This window comes from Dipodomys merriami, unplaced genomic scaffold (assembly GCF_024711535.1).
Source record: "Dipodomys merriami isolate MVZ:Mamm:240054 unplaced genomic scaffold, mDipMer1.0.p SCAF_137, whole genome shotgun sequence".
Classification (NCBI taxonomy): domain Eukaryota; kingdom Metazoa; phylum Chordata; class Mammalia; order Rodentia; family Heteromyidae; genus Dipodomys; species Dipodomys merriami.
Window position 1 is genome coordinate 1,568,703 of NW_027202682.1, and position 22,717 is coordinate 1,591,419.

At 62.4% G+C, this 22,717-nt stretch overlaps 2 protein-coding genes across 5 annotated transcripts; one reads left to right on the forward strand and one right to left on the reverse strand.

Moving 5' to 3' along the window:
• Window positions 1-181: 181 nt before the first annotated feature.
• Window positions 182-3,316, reverse strand: LOC138825307 (mastin-like). Of its 3 annotated transcripts, none has more exons than XM_070019706.1 (6): window positions 2,917-3,316; window positions 2,089-2,195; window positions 1,822-1,990; window positions 1,442-1,716; window positions 1,219-1,373; window positions 182-852 (listed from the first exon to the last, which is right to left on the reverse strand). In XM_070019706.1, exons 1-6 carry the CDS (start codon window positions 3,051-3,053, stop codon window positions 682-684), a joined length of 1,014 nt encoding a protein of 337 aa, XP_069875807.1. In that variant the 5' UTR covers window positions 3,054-3,316; the 3' UTR covers window positions 182-681. The 3 variants fall into 3 exon arrangements, with proteins under 3 accessions (XP_069875807.1, XP_069875806.1, XP_069875808.1); XM_070019705.1 differs by having other exon boundaries at window positions 2,089-2,243; XM_070019707.1 differs by lacking the exon at window positions 2,917-3,316 and having other exon boundaries at window positions 2,089-2,270.
• Window positions 3,317-10,999: 7,683 nt separating this feature from the next.
• On the forward strand, window positions 11,000-22,084 carry Ube2i (ubiquitin conjugating enzyme E2 I). Of its 2 annotated transcripts, none has more exons than XM_070019901.1 (7): window positions 11,000-11,079; window positions 14,303-14,378; window positions 14,489-14,572; window positions 14,966-15,038; window positions 18,256-18,365; window positions 18,450-18,529; window positions 21,473-22,084. In XM_070019901.1, exons 2-7 carry the CDS (start codon window positions 14,313-14,315, stop codon window positions 21,534-21,536), a joined length of 477 nt encoding a protein of 158 aa, XP_069876002.1. In that variant the 5' UTR covers window positions 11,000-11,079; window positions 14,303-14,312; the 3' UTR covers window positions 21,537-22,084. The 2 variants fall into 2 exon arrangements, with proteins under 2 accessions (XP_069876002.1, XP_069876003.1); XM_070019902.1 differs by lacking the exon at window positions 11,000-11,079 and adding an exon at window positions 11,792-11,895.
• Window positions 22,085-22,717: the final 633 nt, after the last annotated feature.

Below are 22,717 nucleotides of genomic sequence, written 5' to 3' on the forward strand. Positions count from 1 at the left end.
CCCCCTCCCCCCGCGGCCAGCTTCCCTCCCCCCGCGGCCACTTCCCTCCCCCTCCCCCCGCGGCCAGCTTCCCTCCCCCCCGCGGCCAGCTTCCCTCCCCCTCCCCCTGCGGCTCAGCCACCGCGCCGCACAGTTCTGGGCACAAAATTCCAACAGAGAGCAAGGAGGAGAGGTCAGGGCAGGTTTAATGGAAGGCAGGGGGTGGGCGAGTGCCCTCGTGGGCTGGGTCTGGGGCTGGGTCTGGCCACTCCATCCGCGTCTACTCTGGCCCAGCTGGGTCAGGGCACCTCCCGCCCTGGAGCGGGGGGGGGGGGGGGGGGAAGGGGGGGTTGCTGGGAGGTTGGGATAGGAGTGGGAAGAGGTTGGGGGGAGGGCGGGATGGGGTGGGAGGGGGTTGGGGAGGAGGCCAGGATGGGGTGGGAGGAGGTTGGGGGGAAGTCAAGATGGGGCAGGAGGGGGTTGGGGGAGGGGCGGGAGGGGTGGGAGGGGGTTGGGGGAGGGCGGGAGGGGTGGGAGGGGGTTAGGGGAGGGGTGGGAGGGGTGGGAGGGGGAGGGCGGGAGGGGGGGAGGGGGTTGTGGGAGGGGCGGGAGGGGGTTGGGGGAGGGCGGGAGGGGTGGGAGGGGGTTGGGGGAAGGGCGGGAGGGGGTCACGGAACGCCGGGTCTCTGTCACTTGGCCCCGTCAGGGCCCAGAGAACCAGGGCACGTAGCGGCGGATCCAGGGCATGTAGCTGGCCACGCGGGTGTAGACCCCAGGGAAGTTTTGGAGCCCGCAGCACCTGCCCCAGCTCACCACGCCCACCTGCACCCACGTGCAGTTCCACCTGCAGACCAGGGGGCCCCCGGAGTCACCCTGCAGGGAGAGGCAGGCTCAGTGCTCCCCGGAGAGGGAGGGCGGGGGGGGGGCTGGCGGGGGAGGGGGACTGGGCAGGGGGGCTGGCGGGGGAGGGGGACTGGGCGGGGAGGGGGCTGGCAGGGAGGGGTACTGAGTGGGGGAGGAGGCTGGTGGGGGGGCTGGCAGGGGGGGCTGGAGAGGGAGGGGGCTGGTGGGGAGATGGCGGGGAGGGCTGGAGGGGCTGGCGGGGGAGGGGGCTGGCGGGGGAGGGGGACTGGGTGGGGGAGGGGGCTGGCGGGGGAGGGGGACTGGTGGGGAGGGGGGCTGGTGGGGCGGGGGGCTGGCGGGGAGGGGGGCTAGCGAGGAGGGGTCTGGACGCCACACCTGGCAGGAGTTCTGGTCCTGGTCCCCAGCACACAGCATGTCGTCCCTGATGGCCGGCTGGTGTCGGGAGGAGTTGCGGTACTTCTGGTCACACTCCCCGTTTCCCACCACGGCCACGGCCACCTCCCGCAGGTGGTAGGGGGGCGGCAGCGGCCCTGTGGGGAGGGGGGTTGAGTGGGTGGGCGGGCGGGCGGGCGCGGAGGGGGGGGGTCCCGATACCCACTGTGGTAGCCGAGGTCGCCCCAGCCGGTCACCCAGCAGATCTTCCTGGCGGGGACGCTCATGGCGGCCGCGGGGAGGGGGACGGGGACCCCGCGGCCCCGCGGCACGTCGGCCTCCAGTCTCAGCAGCGCGATGTCGGCGCCCCCGGCCGCCCCCAGGCTGCTGTTGTACTCGGGGTGCCTGATGATCTGGATCACCCTGCTCAGCTCCTCGCCGGGCGCGTACAGCCTCAGCCCGCCCGCCTGCACCCGGAACGCGCAGGCCCCCAGCTCCTGCCTGGAGAGCGGCCGAGCCCTCAGGGAGGCGGGGGGGGGGGGCCGCCCCGGGGCCAGCCCCAGACGCCCCCAGACCCTGCCCCCCCACCGGGCGGGTCCCACTCACGGGTCCAGGCAGTGGGCGGCGGTCAGCACCCACCGCGGGTGGATGAGGGAGCCCCCGCACAGGTGCTGCCACCGGTGCCGCCGCATGCTGTAGAACCGCAGGCTCACCTGCCACGGGAAGCTCCTGGCGGAGACGGGGCAGCCGCCGACGATGCCCGGCCGCGCTGGGCCTGGGGTGGGTGGAAGGAGAAGGAGGGGGGTCCGGCACAGCCCCGGCAGCGGGGGCCGATCTGGGGCGGGGCGGGGGCTTGGCGGTGTTAGGACTCACCGGGGGTCCCGGGTGCGGAGCCCCCCAGGCAGGGAAGGATGAGGAGCAGCAGCCACAGCATGGCGGGGCGGCGTGGACGTGAGCTCAGGGCACAGGTTCCGGGCGGCCTGGGCTCGGAGCGTGGACGTGAGCTCAGGGCACAGGTTCCGGGCGGCCTGGGCGCGGAGCGCGGAGGAGCTCAGGGTGACTTCGCTGTCCAGCCCCGCGCTGTGATGCCACCGAGCCCCATTTATCCTGCTCCCACAGGATGTGGGCGCGGCGCACCCAGCCGTCCCTGGGGGGGCGGGCGGTGGCCAAGCACAGGGTCTCCTGCCCTTGGGGCCCAGGGGCTCTGAGATGGGTGTCAGCGCCTTCGGACGGGGTGCGGGCGGGCAGCAGCGGCCCAGCCCTCACCGCCTGGCCCGCAGTGGAAGCCAGAGACGGGAGACGGGGCCTGGGCGCCACGGTTCAGCCTGTGACCATGGACCCCCTCGCCTCCTCCCTGCGCCCCGTCTCCCTGCTGCTCTCCAGCCCGCACCTGCCACGCGCTCCGCCAGGAGCCTCAAACTCCTGGGCTTCTCTGGAGCAGCTGCAGGGGTGAAGGAGGGCTTGCCGGGCAGGGGAGAGGCAGGCAGCGGTCACAGACAACAGTGCAGTCCCCCCGGCCCCAGAACCACCAAAAAAGAGCGTGCACGCACACACACACACACACACACAGGACCAGGGAAGGTAGTCACCTGCAAGCCGGGGATGGGCAGGGAGGGGGGAGGGGGGAGGGGGAGGGGGGAGGGGGAGGGGGAGGGGTACCTTCACCTCCAGTCAGGTTCCCAGACTGTGGCGATTCAGTACCTGATTGGTCTTCTTTTTTGTTGGAAGTACTGGGGTTTGAACTCAGGCCTGTGTGCTTGTTCAGCCCGCGGCTGGCATTCTGACCCTTGAGCCTCACCCCCAGCCAAGCCCCTTGCCAGTGTTTTTGGAGATGGCATCTCGTGGACTTTTCTGCCGAGACCGGCCTCGTGAGCCGGCCTCCTGCGCAGCTGGGGTTACAGGTGTGCGCCACGGGCTCAGGGCCTGGCTTGTGTCCCTCCGCTTGGCTTCATTCACCGGCTGGGCCGGGTCAGAAGTGCGATTCCCCACCAGGCCACGTTTGTTTCTATTTCACGTAAGCCGTCGACGCCAGGCTGGGCGCTGGGGGCCTCTGGGGCCCAGCTCCAGCCCCCTTCAGTGCCATCACACTTTTGTGTCTGAGCCTCAGTTTCCCCCGGAGATTCACTCTCCACTGACCACAAGGCCGCCAGAGCTGGCTTCTGCCTCCCACAGGGTGTTGCAGGATGAGATTAGGCAGCGGACTGGGCATTGCCCAACCGCCAGCTCAGTCCCGGCCCCCGGGCCCCTGTTACATCAGAGCTGAGCCTCGAGCCTCAGCCCCGCAGGGAGACCACGCCCACAGCGCGGGTGCGGCAGACCCGAGGGACACAGGGACACTGGCGGCCCTGCGTCCATCCGCAGAGGGCCGGCTTCCCTGCCCACGGAGGCCCCAAATGCGCCAGCCGGCCCGGCTGATGATCACCATGGCAACGGCCTCGGGTGGTCACCACATCACCCCTCCCGCCAGGCCATCTTCCCTGCAGGCCTCCGGTACCGAAGAGCGGCCGCCAGCCCCAAGCAAGGGACACCCGCAGATTCTGTGCCCACACAGGGACCCACAGTCTGGAAGCCTGTCACCCTGTGGCTATAGATTCCGGGCTCATCCCCACAGCCGAGTCTGAGCTGATCCAAACGGACAGACAGAAATACGGCTAGGTCCCCCACCTGGCCCTCTGCCGGGCGGACCCTGCAGGCGGACAGGGAGCGGGAGGCCAGCGCTGGCCGGGCCCACGCTCCTGCAGGCCGCAGCGGGCACCGGCGCTGGGCAGGGTGGCACCCCTACCCGCTGCCTGTCCTGCAGCTCCCAGGGAGGGCTGGGCACCCCCTCCCCGCCTGGCCGCTCTGAAAGCTGTGGGGATGAGATTCCTGGGAGGCCAAGCAATTGGGGGGCTGGTGGGCAGACCTGCATCAGGTCCCCAAAGTTCCCCGCAAACCCAAACCCAGGACCCACAGCAGAAGCAGGCTTCCTGGCACCCACTCCCCCTCCCCCGCTCATGCACACACGACACGCACACACACACATGCGCACACAACACACGCATGCACACACACAAGCACATGCACACGCACACGCACACACACACAAGCACATGCACACACACAAGCACGTGCACACGCATACACACACATGCGCACGCGCACACACGCATGCACACACAAGCACATGCACACGCATACACGCACACACACAAGCACATGCACACGCATACACGCACACACGCACGCACACATGCACACACACACAAGCACATGCGCACACACACAAGCACATGCGCGCGCGCACACAAGCACATGCACACGCATACACGCACACACGCACGCACGCATGCACACACACACAAGCACATGCGCACACACACACAAGCACATGCGCGCGCGCACACACACAAGCACATGCGCGCACACACACACGCACACACACAAGCACATGCACACACAAGCACACACACATACATGACACGCACACACACATGTGCACACGACACACGCATGCACACACACAAGCACATGCACACGCACACACACAAGCACATGCACGCACGCACACACACACGCACACACACGCTGCCCCCAGGTGCCACTCCCAGCCCAGCTGTCTCGCAATCAGCTCCCCCCAGAGTATAAGAGCACGAGGGGCTCTGGAGAGAGCCAAGGCCAGGGCCGGGGTGTGGGGTGAGGGCTGGGGTGTGTGGGGTGAGGGCCGGGGCCGGGGTGTGGGGTGTGGGGTGAGGGCCAGGCCGGGGTGTGGGGTGAGGGCCGGGACCGGGGTGTGGGGTGAGGGCCGGGACCGGGGTGTGGGGTGAGGGCTGGGGTGTTTGGGGTGAGGGCCAGGGCCGGGGTGTGGGGTGAGGGCCAGGCCGGGGTGTGGGGTAAGGGCCAGGGCCGGGGTGAGGGGTGAGGGCCGGGGCTGGGGTGTGGGGTGAGGGCCAGGCCGGGATGTGAGGTGAGGGCCAGGCCCGGGGTGTGGGGTGAGGGCCAGGCCGGGGTGTGGGGTGAGGGCCAGGCCGGGGTGTGGGGTGAGGGCTGGGGCCGGGGTGTGGGGTGAGGGCCAGGCCGGGGTGTGGTACATGGATGAGAGCTGGAGCTTGTCTTCTTCTTCTGTTTTTGTTTTTGTTTTTTTTGGTCGGTCATGGGGCTTGAACTCTGGGCCTGGGCGTTGTCCCTCAGCTCTTCAGCTCCAGGTGAGCGCTCTACCACTTGAGCCACAGCGCCACTTCCAGTTTTCTGGCAGTTTATGGGAGATAAGAGTCTCACAGGCTTTCCCGCCCCAGCTGGCTTTGAACCGCGATCCTCAGATCTCAGCCTCCTGAGTAGCTAGGATGACAGGCGTGAGCCTGTCTTTACAGGAACTCGTTTGTACTCCATGCTGCCAGGTGTGACACACACTTGAAAGATGGAGGAGGCAGGAAGTTCAGGCCAAGCCAGGCAGAATAGGGAGAATATTTCCTCTCCAAAGACAAAGAAATTTAAAAACCAAAATGAGCCACTTGTATCCAGTCAATGAAGCGCAGTGCATTAGCTAAACTAACAACAAGGTTGGGTCAGAAAAATGAGGCACGTTGTATCAGATACTTCCAATGCAACTGTGATGCAAATCAACCAGGAAGTATTTTTAACTGACCCGCAGGAATAGGTTTGGATAAATAGACCTGGAATGTTTATCAGAGGGAACCTGCATTCAAGGTGAACGTAGGGCAGAGACCCTGTCTGGGCGGCTTAGATAAGACTCTGAAGGAAAAACAACTGGAAGGGGGTGGGAAGAGGGGGGGACGCTGCAAGAGATACAAAGGAGCAAAATGGTGAACACTCAGGTAGTGGAGCTCACTGGACACTATGTTGAAAATGATCAATACAGCCTGTGGGTGGGGGACGGAAGGGAAAAACTGGAGGGGGGGGAATGTCCTCTTCACCTGACTTAGTAACTGTCACCCCTCCATACAACTCCTTCCCAATAACAATAAAAACAACAGGAGACAGAAGGCAATCAAATACCATCACTTACTGATATCTTTAGAAAAGAGTTAACACTAAACACTAAAAAAAAAAAAAAGAGGGAAAATGGGGCTGAGGAAGTGGCTCAGTGGTAGAGCGCTTGCCTCGCATGCATGAGGCCCTGGGTTCGATTCCTCAGCACCACATAAGCAGAAAAAGCCGGAAGTGGTGCTGTGGCTCAAGTGGTAGAGCGCTCGCCTTGAGCTGAAGAGCTGAGGGACAGCACCCAGACCCAGAGTTCAGACCCCCCACAACCAGCAAAAAAAAAAAAGTACACGGAGGCATGGCTCAAGTGGTAGATCATTTTTCCAACAGTGAGATGTCCTGATTTCAAACCCTAATACAAAAAAAAAGCCCAAACCTTTAAAATGGTACGTTTAATGTACAGCAGGCTGTGGGACGTAGCCCGGGGCTCAGAACCGGGGGGGGGGGGTGCAGGCGTCCCTGGGACTCACACTTGGCTCCCTCTCACCTGGCTGTTTTTTTCCCAAAGCTCCCACATTCCCACCTCGGCCGCCAGAGGGTGGCAGAGAGGCAGGCGCCGGCGTGGGGCCCGCGGTGGCGACTCCACCATCCCGGTGAATCAGCCAGGAGAGGAGCTGCGTGACCTCCCTTGGGCTTCTGCCCGGCTGGCCCCCCTGGACTCCAGCGCCTCCCAGAGCATTTCCTTCTTGGGTGGGGGTGGTGGTGGTGGTACTGGGGTCTGAACTCTGGCTGCTTGCAGAGTGCTCTACCCCTGGGTCGTGGGCACAGCACACACCACCCAACGCAGCCATTGGGGGAGATGGGATCTCCGGCCCCGCCCCCAGGCCTCATCTTCTGAGATGCTGGGTTTGCAGCACCAGCCTGGACAGCAGTGGGCATGCCAGACACAAGTAAACAAGCAAAGCCATTCTGGACTTTGCCTACTCCCTGTCCATCCACTGGCCCGAGCCCAGCAAGTATGGCCAGAGCACCTGCCCTGGCCTGGGCGGAGGGGGGAAATCACATCTTGGAGCTGCCCAAACTCCCCGCCTGGGATGCTAGAAACAGCTTGCCGGGACACGGGGGAGCGACCCCAGGGAGGGTGTGTGCCAGGAACCCCGGCCGGGCAGAGCGGAGCGCTCCCTCCGGGAGAAGGAGGGGAGAAGGGCACCCTGGGATCGGGGCGGGAGGCCCTCAAAGTCAGGGGTGTGTCCTCAGTGGGGGGAGGAGGCTGGGCTGGGGACAGGGCGGCCTTGTTCCCGGCCTTCCCTGTAGGAGCTCTCTATGTTGTAGGTATGGACTCCACAGACAGAGGCACAACTGCCAGGACTTTCATTCTGGGGTGGCCTTCTGCCTGTCTTGAGAGTCTTCCTTTTCAATGAAGTCCAGTTAATCTATTTTTGTCTATGTTGTCTGTGTTTCGCATTTGCCAGGGGTTTTATAGTGTTTAGATCTTGAGTACACTTTTGGGGAGTTCTTATAGCAGGCCTGAGGTAAAGGTCCAACTTCATTATTCAGTGGTGTGTGTGTGTGTGTGTGTGTGTGTGTGTGTGTGTGTGTGTGTGTGTGTGCGCGCGTGCACAAGCCCCATGACAGACAAAAAAAATCTCAGACTTTTCCTGCTGGGCCGGCTTCGAAGGTCATCCTCAAGACTTAAGCCTTCAGAGCAGCTAGGATTACTACAAGCTTGAGTCTCTGGGGCCCGGCCCCACCCACCTTCATTCTCCCAGTCCTGTGTGTGAGCAGCCTGACCCCTGCAGGCCTGAGGAGGGCCGCCCGGGGGAGCCACGCGCCTCTCTTCCAGTAGGACTGGAAAACATGTAGACACAGCACCCCAAATCCTCCCTACTTTATTGTCAGGGTTTCTGCATGACGCTCCTGCCCCTCCCAGTGCGTGGGTCTCCTCCCGTACCGAGGAGCTGGCCCCACTGGAGTCTAGTTCTCCTGTCTTCTGAGCATGTGTGCAGGGGAGCAGGCTGCTCATGGGAGACTTTTGGGCTGGAGGTCCGGGATTGGAGAGAGCCCACCTTCCTAATCCATCCTCCAGATAATACTCTCTCGAGCCTGCCAATCTCCAGATCCTCTGCACACGACACACCGCAAGGGGGATTGTTAGTGCTGGCTGGAACTCAGCAGTGCACCTGGGAACTAAGGACAAGTGTCTCTTCTCCACCATGGGCCACACTGAGTGGGGAACAGGCCCCATTTTGTTTCTGCTCCACAGTCTTCCCCTGAAATCAGATCACACCCTCCCTACGCATACACCAAGTCTGCCTTCCCAATGTGCGTCTTCCATGACACCTTCAAGTCACTCTCACACCTAGCCAGCCTTTCCTCCAGAAAGCCCCATCACCTGGAGCCCAGAGCCACTCAGAGTCACAGGCCCAGAGATCTGGTCTTCCAGACAACCTGTGAATAGCAGCCCCAGACAGCAGTGGGTGAGTGGGAGAGATGGAGGAAGGAAGCTGAAGGGAGAGAGGAGGGCAAGGGGAAGGAGGAAGACAGCTAAAGTAAGCAGAAAAGAGAGAATGGACCAATGGATGGATGGAAGGATGGATGGATGGGCAGATGGATGGAGGGATGGGAGGATGGATGGATTGATGGTTAGATGGATGGATGGGCAGATGGATGGATGGATGGAGGGATGGATGGATGGTTAGATGGATGGTTAGGTGGATGAATGGGTAGATGGGCAGATGGATGGATGGATGGGAGGATGGATGAAGAGATGGATAGTTAGATGGGAGGATGGATGGAGGGATGGATGGTTAGATGGGAGGATGGATGGAAGGATGGATGGAGGGGTGGATGGATGGATGGATGGGAGGATGGATGGAGGGATGGGTAGATGGATGGGAGGATGATGGATGGATGGATGGGAGGATGGATGGAGGGATGGGTAGATGGATGGGAGGATGATGGATGGATGGATGGAAGGATGGATGAATGGATAGATGGGCAGATGGATGGATGGAAGGATGGAAGGATGGGAGGATGATGGATGGATGGACAGATGGATGGATGGATGGGAGGATGATGGATGGAGGGTGGAGGGATGATGGATGGCTGGATGGGCAGATGGAAGGATGGGTGGATGGATGGATGGAAGGATGGGAGGATGATGGATGGATGGATGGATGGAAGGATGGGAGAATGATGGATGGCTGGATGGGCAGATGGAAGGATGGGTGGATGGATGGCTGGATGGATGGGAGGATGATGGATGGATGGATGGATGGATGGAAAGATGGGAGGATGATGGATGGGTGGATGGCTGGATGGATGGGCAGATGGATGGATGAATGGGAGGATGATGGATGGAGGGGGGAGGGATGATGGATGGATGGGCAGATGGAAGGATGGGTGGATGGATGGATGGAAGGATGGGAGGATGATGGATGGATGGGAGGATGGATGGATGGGAGGATGATGGATGGATGGACGGATGGATGGAAGGATGGGTGGATGGATGGATGGATGGGAGGATGATGGATGGATGGGAGGATGGATGGATGGGAGGATGATGGATGGATGGATGGATGGATGGGAGGATGGGTGGATGGATGGATGGAAGGATGGGAGGATGATGGATGGATGGGTGGATGGATGGATGGAAGGATGGGAGGATGATGGATGGATGGATGGAAGGATGGGTGGATGGATGGATGGAAGGATGGGAGGATGATGGATGGGAGGATGGATGGATGGGTGGATGGATGGATGGAAGGATGGGAGGATGATGGATGGATGGGAGGATGATGGATGGGAGGATGATGGATGGGTGGATGGATGGAAGGATGGGAGGATGATGGATGGGAGGATGATGGATGGGAGGATGATGGATGGGAGGATGATGGATGGGAGGAGGATGGATGGGGGGGAGGGAGGATGGCTGGATGGCTGGACGGACGGATGGTAAGGCCGCCACTCCCGCCGCCCAGCACCGCTCCAGGGCCGCCCGCACCCGCGATCGCCCAGCGCTGTTCCCCAGAGTGGACTCCGGGCGGACCCCGTCCGCGCACACGCAGGGCTGGCAAGCAGCGGCCCGGTCGTCGGTGCCGTCGGTGCGGGGGGGTCCCGGGGCCGGCGGGGGCCGCGCGGGGTGCGGGGTGCGGGGCCCGCGGCGGGGGGGCGCGCGCGGGGGCGCCGGCGAGGAGGGGAGGGGCGGGGGAGGGCCGGGCCCCGGGTTAGGGAGCGTCCGCACTTTCCCTCCCGTCGGTCAGGCGCGCGTTCGGCCCTCTCTGTGGAGCCAGCTCATTGGGAGAATTCGAAGGACGCCCCGCCCCGGTCCCCGAGCCGGCCAATTGCAGGGGCTTTCACAGAGCGCCGCGCTCCGAGCGCCGTCTCCATCCTGCGTCGCTTCGGGGGCTCCTTAGGCCTCAGCGGGCTTCGTCCCCCAGGCCTGGGCCCTGACCCCAAGGAGACCTCCGGGACCTGTGCCAGGACAGGTGCCCGCCGGGCATCCGGGCCGCCCTTGGGGATCTCGGCTGGCTCCGCCCGGCTCGGCGGGCCGCCGTGTCCTCGAGTGGAGGCGCGCGCCCCGAAGGGGAGTTTGCAGACGCTCCCTCTCACCGAGGCCGCGGCTCCTTTAAGGGTGCGGGCGTCCAGAGCGCCGCCTGCCTGCAGAGACGCCGCCGGCCCGGGCTCCCCGGGCGGACCCGGGCGCCGGGCCCGCGGCGGCGGGGCGCGGGCGGCGCGGGGGCCCGGGCCGGGCGGGGCGGGGCCGGGCCCGGGGCGGCGGCGGCGGCGCGCGGGGCAGGCGCGCGGCGGGCAGCCCGGCCGAGGCCCCGCCCCGCCCGCCCGGGGTCCTGCGCTCGGGGCTGCGCGCGGCGGGCGCGGAGGGAAGTCCCGAGACAAAGGAGCGCCGCCGCCTCTGCCGCCGCGACGCGCCGGGCCGCGGCCGCCCAGGTGAGCCGCCGCCCGGGCCCCCGCCGGCCCGGGGCCCCGCCGCCGCCGCCCCGCCGCGCCCCGGCCCCGCGCCCGCCGCCCGCCCCGGCCCGGGCCCCGCCGCGCCGCCGCCGCCGCCGCCGCCGCGCTTCCGCCCTCGGGGGCGTGCGGGCCGGGCGCGGGGCCCCGCGGGCCGGGCGGGCGCGGTGGGGGCGGCGGCCGGGGCGGCGGGCGCCGGGGCCCAAACAGCCTCGCACGTGCCGCGGGCGGCGGGCGGCGGGCGGCGGGCGGCGGGCGGCGGGGCCCCGGCGGGCGGCGGGCGGGAGTCTCCCCGGCGCCGGCCCCGGCCGCGATCGCTCGGGGCTGCGGGGTCCTCGTCGTCGGGCCGCGCGCGGGGCCGGGGGGAGCCGGGGCCCGGGCCGGGGCCGGGGGGCGGTTAGGAGCCCCGGGGCCCGCGGGGGGGGCCGGCTCCGGCAGAGCACCTGCCCCGGGTACGAGGCCCTGGGCGCAGATCTGACGCCCGACAGCCGCAGCTGGCGCCGGAGCGGCCTCGGGCCCCCTCCCGTCCGCGGCGGAGGCCGCCGGGTCCCCCGCAGGGGCCCGTGCCCCCGGGCCTCTCCTGGGCCCCCCCGAGGGGGTCTGAGCGGAGTCTGGGGCAGGCAGAGCACCGCCGGCCCGCACGCACCCCCGGGGCCGCCGGGGCCGGGCAGCCTCGGGCAGGCCTGGCCGCCCTTCGGCGGGCGCTGCTGGAGGAGCGGGTGATGTGGTCTGCATGGGTCCCGGGCTGCCAGACGGCCACTTGGTGGAGAAGAGGTGGTGGAAGTGAAGGGCTGACAGGTTTGTGGAAACGAGGCCCCGGCTCCCACCTCTGACCCTGGCCTTGGCCTGTCTGTAAGTCGTGTGCCACCGGGTTTCTCCGCACACTCGGGCGGGCCCGCTTCACACCTCCCCTCCCCTGGGTAGCGGCGCTCACTCCCCACGGGCCCCAGGGCCCCACGGGCCCCGGCCAAGGCCTTCCTGCCCTTCTTAGCGGAGGGCTGCTTGCTCCAGTTTCTTTTTTTCTTTTTGCCAAAACTGGGATTTGAACTTGGGGCCTCTCCCTTGCTATCAGGTTTTTGCTAGTTGGAGAAAATAGTCTCTAGGATTTGTCTGCCCCGGCTGGTTGCGAACCATGATCTTCGTGTCTCAGGCTCCTGAGTGGTAGAATTGGATGCATGGCCCGCTGGCACCTGGCTTCTCGCCCACCTGTGCGGGAGCGGTGGGCTCACTGGGGCTCCGGCCTGCGGGCTGGGAAAGGACACTTTGGGTTTGAATACAAGCCTTGTGGGGGGGGAGGGGGCTTGATTTTGAGGGAAGGTGGAGTCTTTAAACCGTGTGATTTGTGATCAGGTGTTGCCATGTGTGAGTCTGTCAAGGCCTTGTACCCAAACTTACAATTTTTTGATGCCTTGAGTGTTTGTTACTGTTGCAAGTGCTTCCCTGGGTAGGTCTGCAGTGGCTTTACCCAACTCTCCCTTTTAAAAAATACAAAAAAAAAAAAAAAACCTAGTCAGGCACTGGTGCTCAGGCCTGTGAGGCTCACCCTACTCAGGAGGCTGAGAGCTGAAGATCGTGGTTCAAAGCTAGCCCAGGCAGGAAAGTCTATGTGACTCTGTCTCCAGTAAACCGCCAAAAAGCTGGAAGTGGAGTTGTGACTCAAATGATAGAACTCTAGCCTTGAGCCCTAAAGTTCAGGGACAGCACCCAGGCCCTCAGTTCAAGCCCCAGGGCTGGCACAAAAAACAAAAAAGAAACACCTGGGCTCTGGGGACGGGCAGGAGTTGCTTGGAGCCTCTGGCGGCCATCCCCAGCCCCGGTGTAGGCCCCAGGCAGACAGGAACTGGCATACATGGTGGCACCTGACTGTTGTTCCTGACAACCGTCTCAGGTGCTGCCAGTGGCAGGCTGCCCTGGAACAGCTGCAAGCTGTGGGCACCTGGGGCGGGTGCTGTGGACTGTGGGCAGCGAAGGCCCTGCCCGCCGAGTGGACAGCCTGAACCCAGCTGGAGACCTGAGCTTGAGTAGAGGCTCCAGCCTGGGGAGGGCTCTGCATACCTTCCCCACCTGAGCTGACTCCGCCCCTCGTTGGTCTTGGGGCTGAGTTGGAGAGCAGGCTAGGCTGGTGCTGGTCTAGCCTGGAGACGGGGCCTCCCAGCCTCCTGTGGCACCCCAGAGGTTAGACCTAGATCTGGAAGCAACGGGGAGCTGTGCAGCTCGGGAGGCTGAGATCTGAGGACCTAGGTTAGATAGAGGCTAGGAGCTGAGGCTCGAGGTAGGTTTAAAGCCAGTACGGGCAGATAAATCTAAGAGACTCTTATCTCCAGTTCACCAGCCAAGAGTGGGGGTGTGGCTTAAGTGATAGAGTGCCAGCCTTGAGTGGAAAAAGCCAAATGAGAGTTTGAGGCTGTGTTAAACCCCAGAACCAGCCCTAAGTATACAGAGAAGCCTGAAGCCTACCGCTCGCAAGTTCCCTGTGAGCCACTTCAGAGAGAGCCCTGCTCGGGTTAGAGCCTCGCCCGGCGCTCAGGTGGTGGTTTGCGTGTCCTTGACCCCGTGAACTGAAGATGCACACATGCTGCAGCAAGTTAGTTCTGTGGCCCGAGTGTGTTACACGTGACAGGGAGTGAGCCCTGGAGAAGCGGGGAGGCAGGCACGCTGCCGCCTCTGACCTCCAGCCTCCTGGGCTGCCTCACAGGGCGGAGCTGTGGGCAGACGGATGGAAGGTAGGGCTGGCCTGGCTTCACCCACTGCGCTGTTCTCACTCTGCTGCCTTCCAGCGTGATGGTCATCCTCCCGCCAGGCCGGATCTGAGCGGAGTTTGAGCAGCCCCCCATACCTGGTGTACCATCACGGTTTTGTCTGGGGGGTGGGGCGTTATTTGCGGTGGAACCCAGGACTTGGTGCTCACTGGTGCCCCCTGCACCACCGAGCTGCACGCCCGGCGCTCTGCAGGGCCCTGGTCGCCTTGTCCCTGGGGACGCTGCGGGGGAAGGGGGGCGAGTCGTGGTCATTCGGTCCTGCTGCAGCCTGCGATGGAGGAAGGGACTCGTGCGCTCTGTGTCTGCTGGGGGAGTGATTGCCTCACTCCACGGCCCGCCGTGGCGGGAGAGACCGGCCATCAAGTCCAGGGCCAGCACGGGCCGGCGGGCAGCAGCTGCCGCAGGCCGGCAGGCCTTTGCTAACTGCCCTCTCCTGTCTGTTCCAGGAGTTTGAATATGTCGGGGATTGCCCTCAGCAGACTGGCCCAGGAGAGAAAGGCTTGGAGGAAAGACCACCCGTTTGTAAGCAGAGCTCTGAGTCCGTGTAGCCATGGCCTCTGGCGGGCTCAGCCTGTGCCCGCGCTGGTTTTCGGCCCACGGCACTGACGTGCTTCTGTGCTGTTCTCTCTCAGGGCTTTGTGGCTGTCCCAACCAAAAATCCCGACGGCACAATGAACCTGATGAACTGGGAGTGCGCCATCCCGGGGAAGAAGGGGGTAAGAGCTGCGTCCCCCACCACACACCCCACACACCCCTGTGTTGTCTTTAGCAAGACTTGGCGGCAGGAGGGCTCGGGTCAGAGTCCGTGTTGTCTGAAGGCATGGCCTTGCGCTTGCTGTCCGAGCGGGCCACTTTCTCTCTGCCTGGCCCAGGTAAAGCGGGCACACCAGCCCCGAGCATGGTGGTGGCTGGAATAGTCCCGCGGAGCACAGGTGCCAGGTCTGGCTCCGGGCCTGAGCTCCGAGGTACCCTTGGGCAGCCCGGGGGCTGTGGTCCGATCTCTACTTCTTCACTGGCACGGGGGGGGGGGGGGGGGGGGGCGGGGCAACCTTGCTTCTGGGCCTACCTCAGCCCCCAGCCCGTGTCTAACCACAGTCCCTTCTCCACAGACTCCATGGGAAGGAGGCTTGTTCAAACTGCGGATGCTTTTTAAGGATGATTATCCATCTTCCCCTCCAAAATGTAAGTTAACACAGGAAGACTGTGGGCCTCCTCCCAGTCTCAGGCTGCTCAGCACCCCTACCGGCTGGTATGTGGGGGAGGGAGGGAGTACAAGATCAAGGCCGCGCGCTCTAGTGAGGTTGGGCTTTGGTCCCACTTTGGCCCTGGAGATAGGGTGCATAGATGAGCCTGGTCTCTGGTCCAGCTGAGGGGATCTGGCCCTTCATAGTTAGCAGCTCTGAGCACTTGCACTTGGTGCGTCCCTGTGCCCGGATGGGGGTACAGGCCAGGGCTCAGGGCTGGGCCTCAGTGAGGAGCATGTAGATAGCATGTACCAGACCTTGGTTTCAAGCCAAGTACCAAATAAAAGGATCGGGTCTGCTACGACCCCATTTTCCTGTTCACACAGCTGGGCTGATCCCTGTTTAAATGGCAGCTCTGTGCTGGGCGTCGGGGGCGCATGCCTGTAATCCTAGCTACTCAAAAGACTGAGACCTAAGGATCTCTGAAGTGAGCGGGAAAGTCCATGAGACTCTTCCCTCCAGTTAACCACCAAAAAGCCAGAGGTGGAGCTGCTGCTCAGTGGTAGAGCGCTCCTAGCCTTGAGTGTAGAAGCTCGAGGACATTCAAGCCCCAGGACTGACAGACACACAAAATGAGCTCCTGTAAAGTGACCCCAAGGCAGTCGGCAAGGGGAGGGGTTCGTCCCTCCACTCTGACTGGCCGCCAGAACACTGCCCACAGTGGGCACTTGGTGGGATTGTCCCAGAGATGGACCAGAGGACTTGTGGATCCGGTGGCACTGAAGAAAAGCTATACCCACCTGTGGAATGGCGTGTGAGGGCGAGCTCGGGGGCAGCGTGCGCTGCAGGCCTGCAGGGGGTTGGGGGGTTGGTGGGGCCGGGGGCAGTGTGCGCTGCAGGGTGGTGGGGGGTGGTGGGGCTCCTGGAGGAGATGTGGGAGGCACAGCTGTCCAGGGAAACACTGGCCCAACTGATGACCACTTGCGAGATAGCCAGAGCGGGGTCAGAGCGGAGATGGGTCAGAAGCTCGACCTTGGGCAGAGGAGGCCAGCGGCCTGAGGTGGAGCGCTGGCTTCACTGTCAGAACGGAGGTGACCCCACAGCCCTGGGCAGTGGTGCTCAGGCACACGGCGGACACTGCGCTTTGGAGGTGTCCCTTTGGAGGGCTGTTTCCTGTGACAACCAAAGCTACACTACAGTTGCTGAGTTGCAGTGAGGGTTCTCTGTAGTCCTAGCTACTCAGAAGGTTGACATCTAAGGATGTGATCGTAGCTCAAAGCCAGCTTGGGCAGACAAAAGCTGGAAGTGGAGCTGTGGCTCAGCTGAGTGAAAATTCAAGTTCAAGCCCCAGTACTGTATGCATTGAAACGCATGCGTATACTCACAACGGAAGCGATGAGGAGACTAGTAGGCTAGGCATGATGACTTACACCTGTAATTCTGGCTGGATGGAAGGTAGAAGGATGGCTGTTTGAGGCCTGGTTGGGCAAAATATTACCAAGACTGTTTCAAAGAAACCAATGAGCTTGGGGCTGGGAAGTTGGCTCAGTGGTAGAGCGCTTGCCTTGCATGCCCGAGGCCCTGGGTTCAATTCCTCAGCACCACATAAGAAAAAAGCTGGAAGTGGAACTGTGGCTCAAGTGGTAGAGCGCTCACCTTGAGCTGAAGAGCTGAGGGACAGCGCCCAAGCCCAGAGTTCCGGCCCACGACCAGACCCGTAAAAAAGAAACCAGTGAGCTGGGCTCCAGTGGCTCACACCTGTAATCCTAGCTACTCAGGAGGCTGAGATCTGAGGATCACAGTTCAAAGCCAGCCCGGACAGGAAAACTCTGTGAGACTCTCCAATAAACCACTGGAAAACCGGGAGTAGCACTGTGGCTTAAGTGGTAGAGCTTTTATTTTGAGCTGAAGAGCTGAGGGACAGCGCCCAGGCCCAGAGTTCAAGCCCCACCACCAACCAAAAAGAAAGAAACCAGTGATGGCTCTTCAGGCAGGTGTAGTTCAGATGAGACCCTGGTTGGGTACACCTATAATCCTGGCTACTCAGGACCACAGCCTGAGGATGCGGGTTTGAAGCCAGCTCACTGGGTGAGCAAACGCATAAAACTCAGCCAGCAAAACACTGGGAGTGGAGATAGGACAGAAGCAGTAGAGCACCAGATGTGAGCAGGAAAACTGAGCACGAGTGTAGCCTTCAGTTCAAGCCTCGGTGCTGGACACACAAAGTGAGACCCTACCCAAAAACGGGCTGGAGGTGGGGATTCAGCATCTAGCAAGCACAAGGCCTGAGTTCAAACCCAGCGCCACCAAAAAGGCACATGGTGGGAGCTGGCGAGGGTGTGTGTGAGAGCGCTGGGGCGTGCACTGCGTGCGGGATCGGCCGGTAGAACCAGGCGCCTGCTGCTGCTGTCTCTAGGTGAGTGTCCTGCGGTCAGGCCTCCTGTTTGCTGGGATGTCCCAACCAAAGAGCAGGGCGTGGTGCTCGGGACTGGATCTGTAGAGCAGGCCTCCGATCAGTGTGCTTGGACCACCCGGGGCCCAGGGGTGCACTTCCCATGTTGGGCATCACACAGCCCTGCTCTGAGCCCCATGCCAAGCCGGGAGCCGAGCTCAGCTCACCGTGTGTATCATAGCCAGGAAGGTGGCTGCAGGTATTAGAGGGCAGGGGGCGAGGTCGGTGGGCATTTTCTGGGAAGTGTGTTGGGGGCTGAACCTGGGTGTGTGTGCGTGCATGCGTGTGTGTGTGCGCGTGTGTGTGTCGAGCGCTCAACTTCCTCCCTGGCCCCATTTCAGGCTAGCTTCCTGGGCTGCCTTTAGGCTTGCGCTGGGTATAGCTACGTATCTGACGGTGTAGACATCGCTGGTGAGCGCAGTCTCCTGAGCCTGAGTAGCCTGGTGGGTGGGGCCCGTTCCGGCAGATTTCCCGTTGTGTCCAGTTCCTCAGCGCTGGACAGCGTCCTCAGCCTGCCTGCTGCAGAGGTCGCGGTGAGGTCCCAGGGCTCGCCCCGGCCTTGCCTGTGGGCTTTTCTGGCTGCCCAAAGTTCTTACATGGAGCAGAGTCCTGAGAGGATGCCTAGCCGTGTCCATGCTCTTGCTCTGGAAAGATGCCGGCTTGCCTTCCCGCCCCTCAAGGTGCTGGCGGCTTCCAGGGCGTGGCCCGGGGAAGGGGACGAGCAGCTGGCTCCAAAAGCGTGTGCTTTCTCCCCTGCCTCCAGGTAAATTTGAGCCACCACTGTTTCACCCAAATGTGTACCCCTCCGGTACAGTGTGCCTGTCCATCCTGGAGGAAGACAAGGACTGGAGGCCCGCCATCACGATCAAGCAGGTACCCGAGGCCTCGCGGGCTGCAGGGCCGCGGCTGCCTTCCCAGCCGCTGAGCCCGGCCGTGTTTTCTCCTTGTCTCGCGCAGATCTTATTAGGAATACAGGAACTTCTAAATGAACCAAATATCCAAGACCCAGCTCAAGCAGAAGCCTACACAATTTACTGGTTAGTAGTGCCTGCTGCTGGCCGCACGCCCCCCGAAGTGCAGCCTGGGCCACCTGCGGGTGTGCAGCTGGGGCCGTGCGGGACGGGGTGCGGAAGGCTGGGGTGGAGCCGCGTGTGGCCAGTCTGGTGGCCGGAGAGGGAGGGGCTTGCACAGAGGCACACAGCCCACTTGGCACGGCGCCAAACAGGGTTTGAGGCCCACACCGAGCTGTCGTGGGGCTCCTGCACCCCGCCCGCCCCTGTGGACCCCGTGGGCCTGGTCTGGATGTGAGGGACCGCCACACGCCGTGCTTCTGCTGCCTTGGTCCCTCCCCATTGCTCCCGTGTGGCTTCCCACGGGACTGGAGCAGCTCCGGGAGGTGCGCGCCTCGGCCGGCATGGCGCCGTCTCTCCTGGCCGAGGCAGCGCGGGGCCTGCCACCTGGCCCCCTCGGGGTCCGGCTTGGGTCTCCCGCTCCCGGCCCCGCGTCAGACCCTGAGCTGTGGAAGGGGGCGTGCTGTCGAGTCCAGGCCTTGTCTCATGGCCTGCCGTCCCATGGGTCGCAGCCCTGTGGTCTGCCTCTGTCCTGGCACCGGTCTGCCCGGGATAGTGTGCACATCACTTGGTGCTGGGCCGCTCCGAGTCGGCACTGTCTCTAGAGCGTGTCTGTTTGGCTGCCAGCCCGTTTGATCCTCAGCCTTGGGCGTTTTGAGAACCCCAGGGCCCAGGCCGCACGCCATAGGTGGAGGCTGTGCCGGGGAGGGCGGCGTGCTGCAGGTGCCTGTGTGTGGCGTGGCTGTGGCGCCTGCGCCGCTCTGAGAGGCCTGGCTTTGGCGCCTCTGCCGCCCCCCCCTCCCCCCCCCGCTCCAGGCGCGGGGCTCTTGTCCCAGGTGCACCCTTGGGCTGCTCAGGTTTGCTGGGTCTCAGGCTGAGCCTCATGGAGCCCCAGCAGTGGATCTGGACCTAGACCACCATGCCTTGCCCTGAGCAACTTGGGTTTTTGGAAATGAACCAGAATTAGTGGCTGCACAGTCTGTTCTCCGCAATTGCTAACAGACTCTCAGACTTACTGCCAGTAGCTGGTAAGACTGGAGTGTGCCTGTGGTCCCAGCTCCTTGGAGGCTTTGAGCCCAGGATGTGTCACTGTTGATAGATGTATTTACCCATTGGTGGGCAAATGGCACTTACTTTCATAAGGCTTGGGCTCTGGGCCTGAACTTTTCTTTTTTTTTTTTTTTTTTTTTTTTTTGTCGGTCGTGGGGCTTGAACTCTGGGCCTGAGCGCTGTCCTTCAGCTCTTCAGCTCAAGGCGAGCTCTCTACCACTTGAGCTACAGCGCCACTTCCGGTTTTCTGGTGGTTTATTGGAGATAGGAGTCTCATGGTCTCTCCTGCCCGGGCTGGCTTTGAACCACGATCCTCAGATCTCAGCCTCCTGGGTAGCTAGGATTACAGGCGTGAGCCACCAGCGCCCGGCTGGCCTGAGCTTTTCTGCTCAAGGCTAGCGCTCTACCACTTTGAGCCACAGCACCACTTCTGGTTTTCTGGTAGTTAACTAGAGATGAGGGTCTGCAGACTTTCCTGCACTTGCCTGCCCAGGCTGGCTTTGAACTGCAGTTCTCAGATCTCGGCCTCCTGAGTAGCTAGGATTACAGGGGTGAGCCGCTGGCGCCCTGCTCTCTTCTTGTTGTTGTTGGTTGTTGTTGTGGTTGTCTTTATCCTCATCGTTGTCAGTTCTGGGGCTTGAACTCAGAGCCTGGGCATGTCCCTGAACTGCTTTTGCTCAAGGCTAGCACTCTCCCATTTGAACCACAGCTTTACTTCTGGTCTTTGTGGTAGTTTAGTGGAGGTAAGAGGCTCACAGCTTTCCTGCCCAGGCTGGCTTCTAATCACAGTCCTCAGTCCTCAGCCTCCTGAGTAGCTGGGATTACAGGCGTGAGCCACTGGCACCTGGCTCTTTTTGTTGTTGTTGTTGTTAGTCGAGGGGCTTGAACTCTGGGCCTGGGCGCTGTCCCTATGCTCCTCAGCTCAAGGCAAGTGCTCTACTACCTGAGCCACAGCGCCACTTCCAGTTTTCTAGTGGTTTATTGGAGATAGGAGTCTCATGGACTTTCCTGCCTGGGCTGGCTTTGAACTGCGATCCTCAGATCTCAGCCTCCTGAGTAGCTAGGATGACAGGCGTGAGCTACCAGTGCCTGGCTTCTATTTTGTGTTTTAAAGACAAGGGATAGCCAGGGCACCAGTGGCTCACGCCTGTCATCCTAGCTACTCGTGGCTAAAATCTGAGGATCACAGTTCAAAGCCAGCCAAGGCAGGAAAGTCTGTGAGACTCTTTTTTTTGTTTTGTTTTGTTTTGTTTTGTTTTTGGGTCCGGTCGTGGGGCCTGAACTCTTGGGCCTGGGCGCTGTCCCTCAGCTCTTCAGCTCAAGGCTAGCGCTCTACCACTTGAGCCACAGCGCCACTTCCAGTTTTTTCCTTTTTGCTTATGTGGTGCTGAGGAATCGAACCCAGGGTCTCAGGCATGCAAGGCAAGTGCTCTACCACTGAGCCACCTTCCCAGCCCGTCTGTGAGACTCTTTATCTTCAATAAACTACCAAAAAGCCAACTGTGGCTCAAGTAGTAGAGTGCTAGCCTGCTCTTAGTTTCAGCCTAACTGACCCCCCCCCCCCCCAAAAGGCCTAGGTCCAGGCATCATTGCAAATAACATCCCATCCGGTCACGAGTCCTCTTTGCTGCCCACGTGTAGGGCCACTCCGCCGAAAACTTTGGGGTGGCCACCTAGCCTTCCTGCCTTCCCCCACCCTCAGACTGCCAGCTGGGTCTTGGGGAGCCCTCCAGCCTGCTCCTCGCGCACACCCCTCGGCACCCCTCCCGGAGCTCGCTGGTCCCTCCCGGGCCGTCCCTGGCGCGGCCTCTGGGTGGCCCCGGGTCCGTCTGTCTGCTAATGCGTCTTTTCTCTCCTCAGCCAAAACAGAGTGGAGTATGAGAAAAGGGTTCGGGCACAAGCCAAGAAGTTCGCGCCCTCGTAAGCAGCGCCCACGGCACCGTGAAAGGAAGGGATTGGTTTGGCAAGAACTTGTTTACAACACTTTGCAAATCTAAGTCGCTCCGTACAGTTCCCCGCTGCCTGGGAGGGTGGGCAGGCGCCATTTTCCATTTCCGCCACTGGCATCCACTTCTCGATTTCGCTGAATTGCCCCAGTTTTTCATACAGGGTCTCTTCCTTCAGTCTTTTGTATTTTTGATTGTTATGTAAAACTTGCTTTTATTTTAATATTGATGTCAGTATTTCAACTGCTGTAAGATGATAAACTTTTATACTGGGTGAGCCCTAGGAGCGAGATGCTCGCTCTCAGAGCAGGCATGCTTCAGACGTTTCAGACCTTTGTAGCCCCGCTGGCTGTATGAAAAACCACCACACCGGCCCCCCCCCCCCCTCACCACCACCCGGGCTGTTGCTTATGAGCCTCAGATCCAAAGTCAGCCGGCGTCTCCATTCTGCACCACTTCCTTTGTGTTTATATGGCGTTTTGTCTGTGTTGCTGTTTAGAGTAAATAAACTGTTTATATAAAGGTTTTTGTTGCATTATCGTCTCTGCGCGTGGCCGCCCCCCACCCGGCCCAGCGGCTGCTGGGAGGTGAGCCCCTGCCCCGACGCACGGGGCGCGCGCGGGCCCCGCTCCGCCCTGGCTCTTTGTAAATAGGACTGCACAGAAGTGTCTGCGCTCTGCTCCCCACCCCGGGTAGACGCCGGAGCCTGGTGAAGTCGGAGCCCGCGACCAGCCCTCAGCGTGAGGTCCGAAGTCGGGCCTGGCCCACCGGGGAGCTCACAGCGACCGAGTCAAGACCAGGGCTGAGGACACCGCAGCCGGCGCCTGCTCTCCATGCCCGCTGACCGCCCGTGCAGGCCCTGGGGCCCGGCTGCTTGCTTGGTGGCTGAGGTGCCCTGTGGGGACCGCCAGCCCCAGCAGGTGGCAGCAGGCACCTCCCCCAGCAGCTCACAGCGCCACCCCGCGGCCTCGGTCCTGCCGTGCCCACCCGGCTGAGTGCAGGGAGGCGGCATGGACACAGCTGGGCACACCAGACTTGTTCCTGAGACCGTCTGCAGCCAGTCTGCCCTCAGCCAGAGGACCCAGCCTGCAGCTGGTCGCCTGAGACCTGAGCCCATGGACGGAGGGTTGGGGCTGGTTCCTGGGGAATGGAGCGGAGG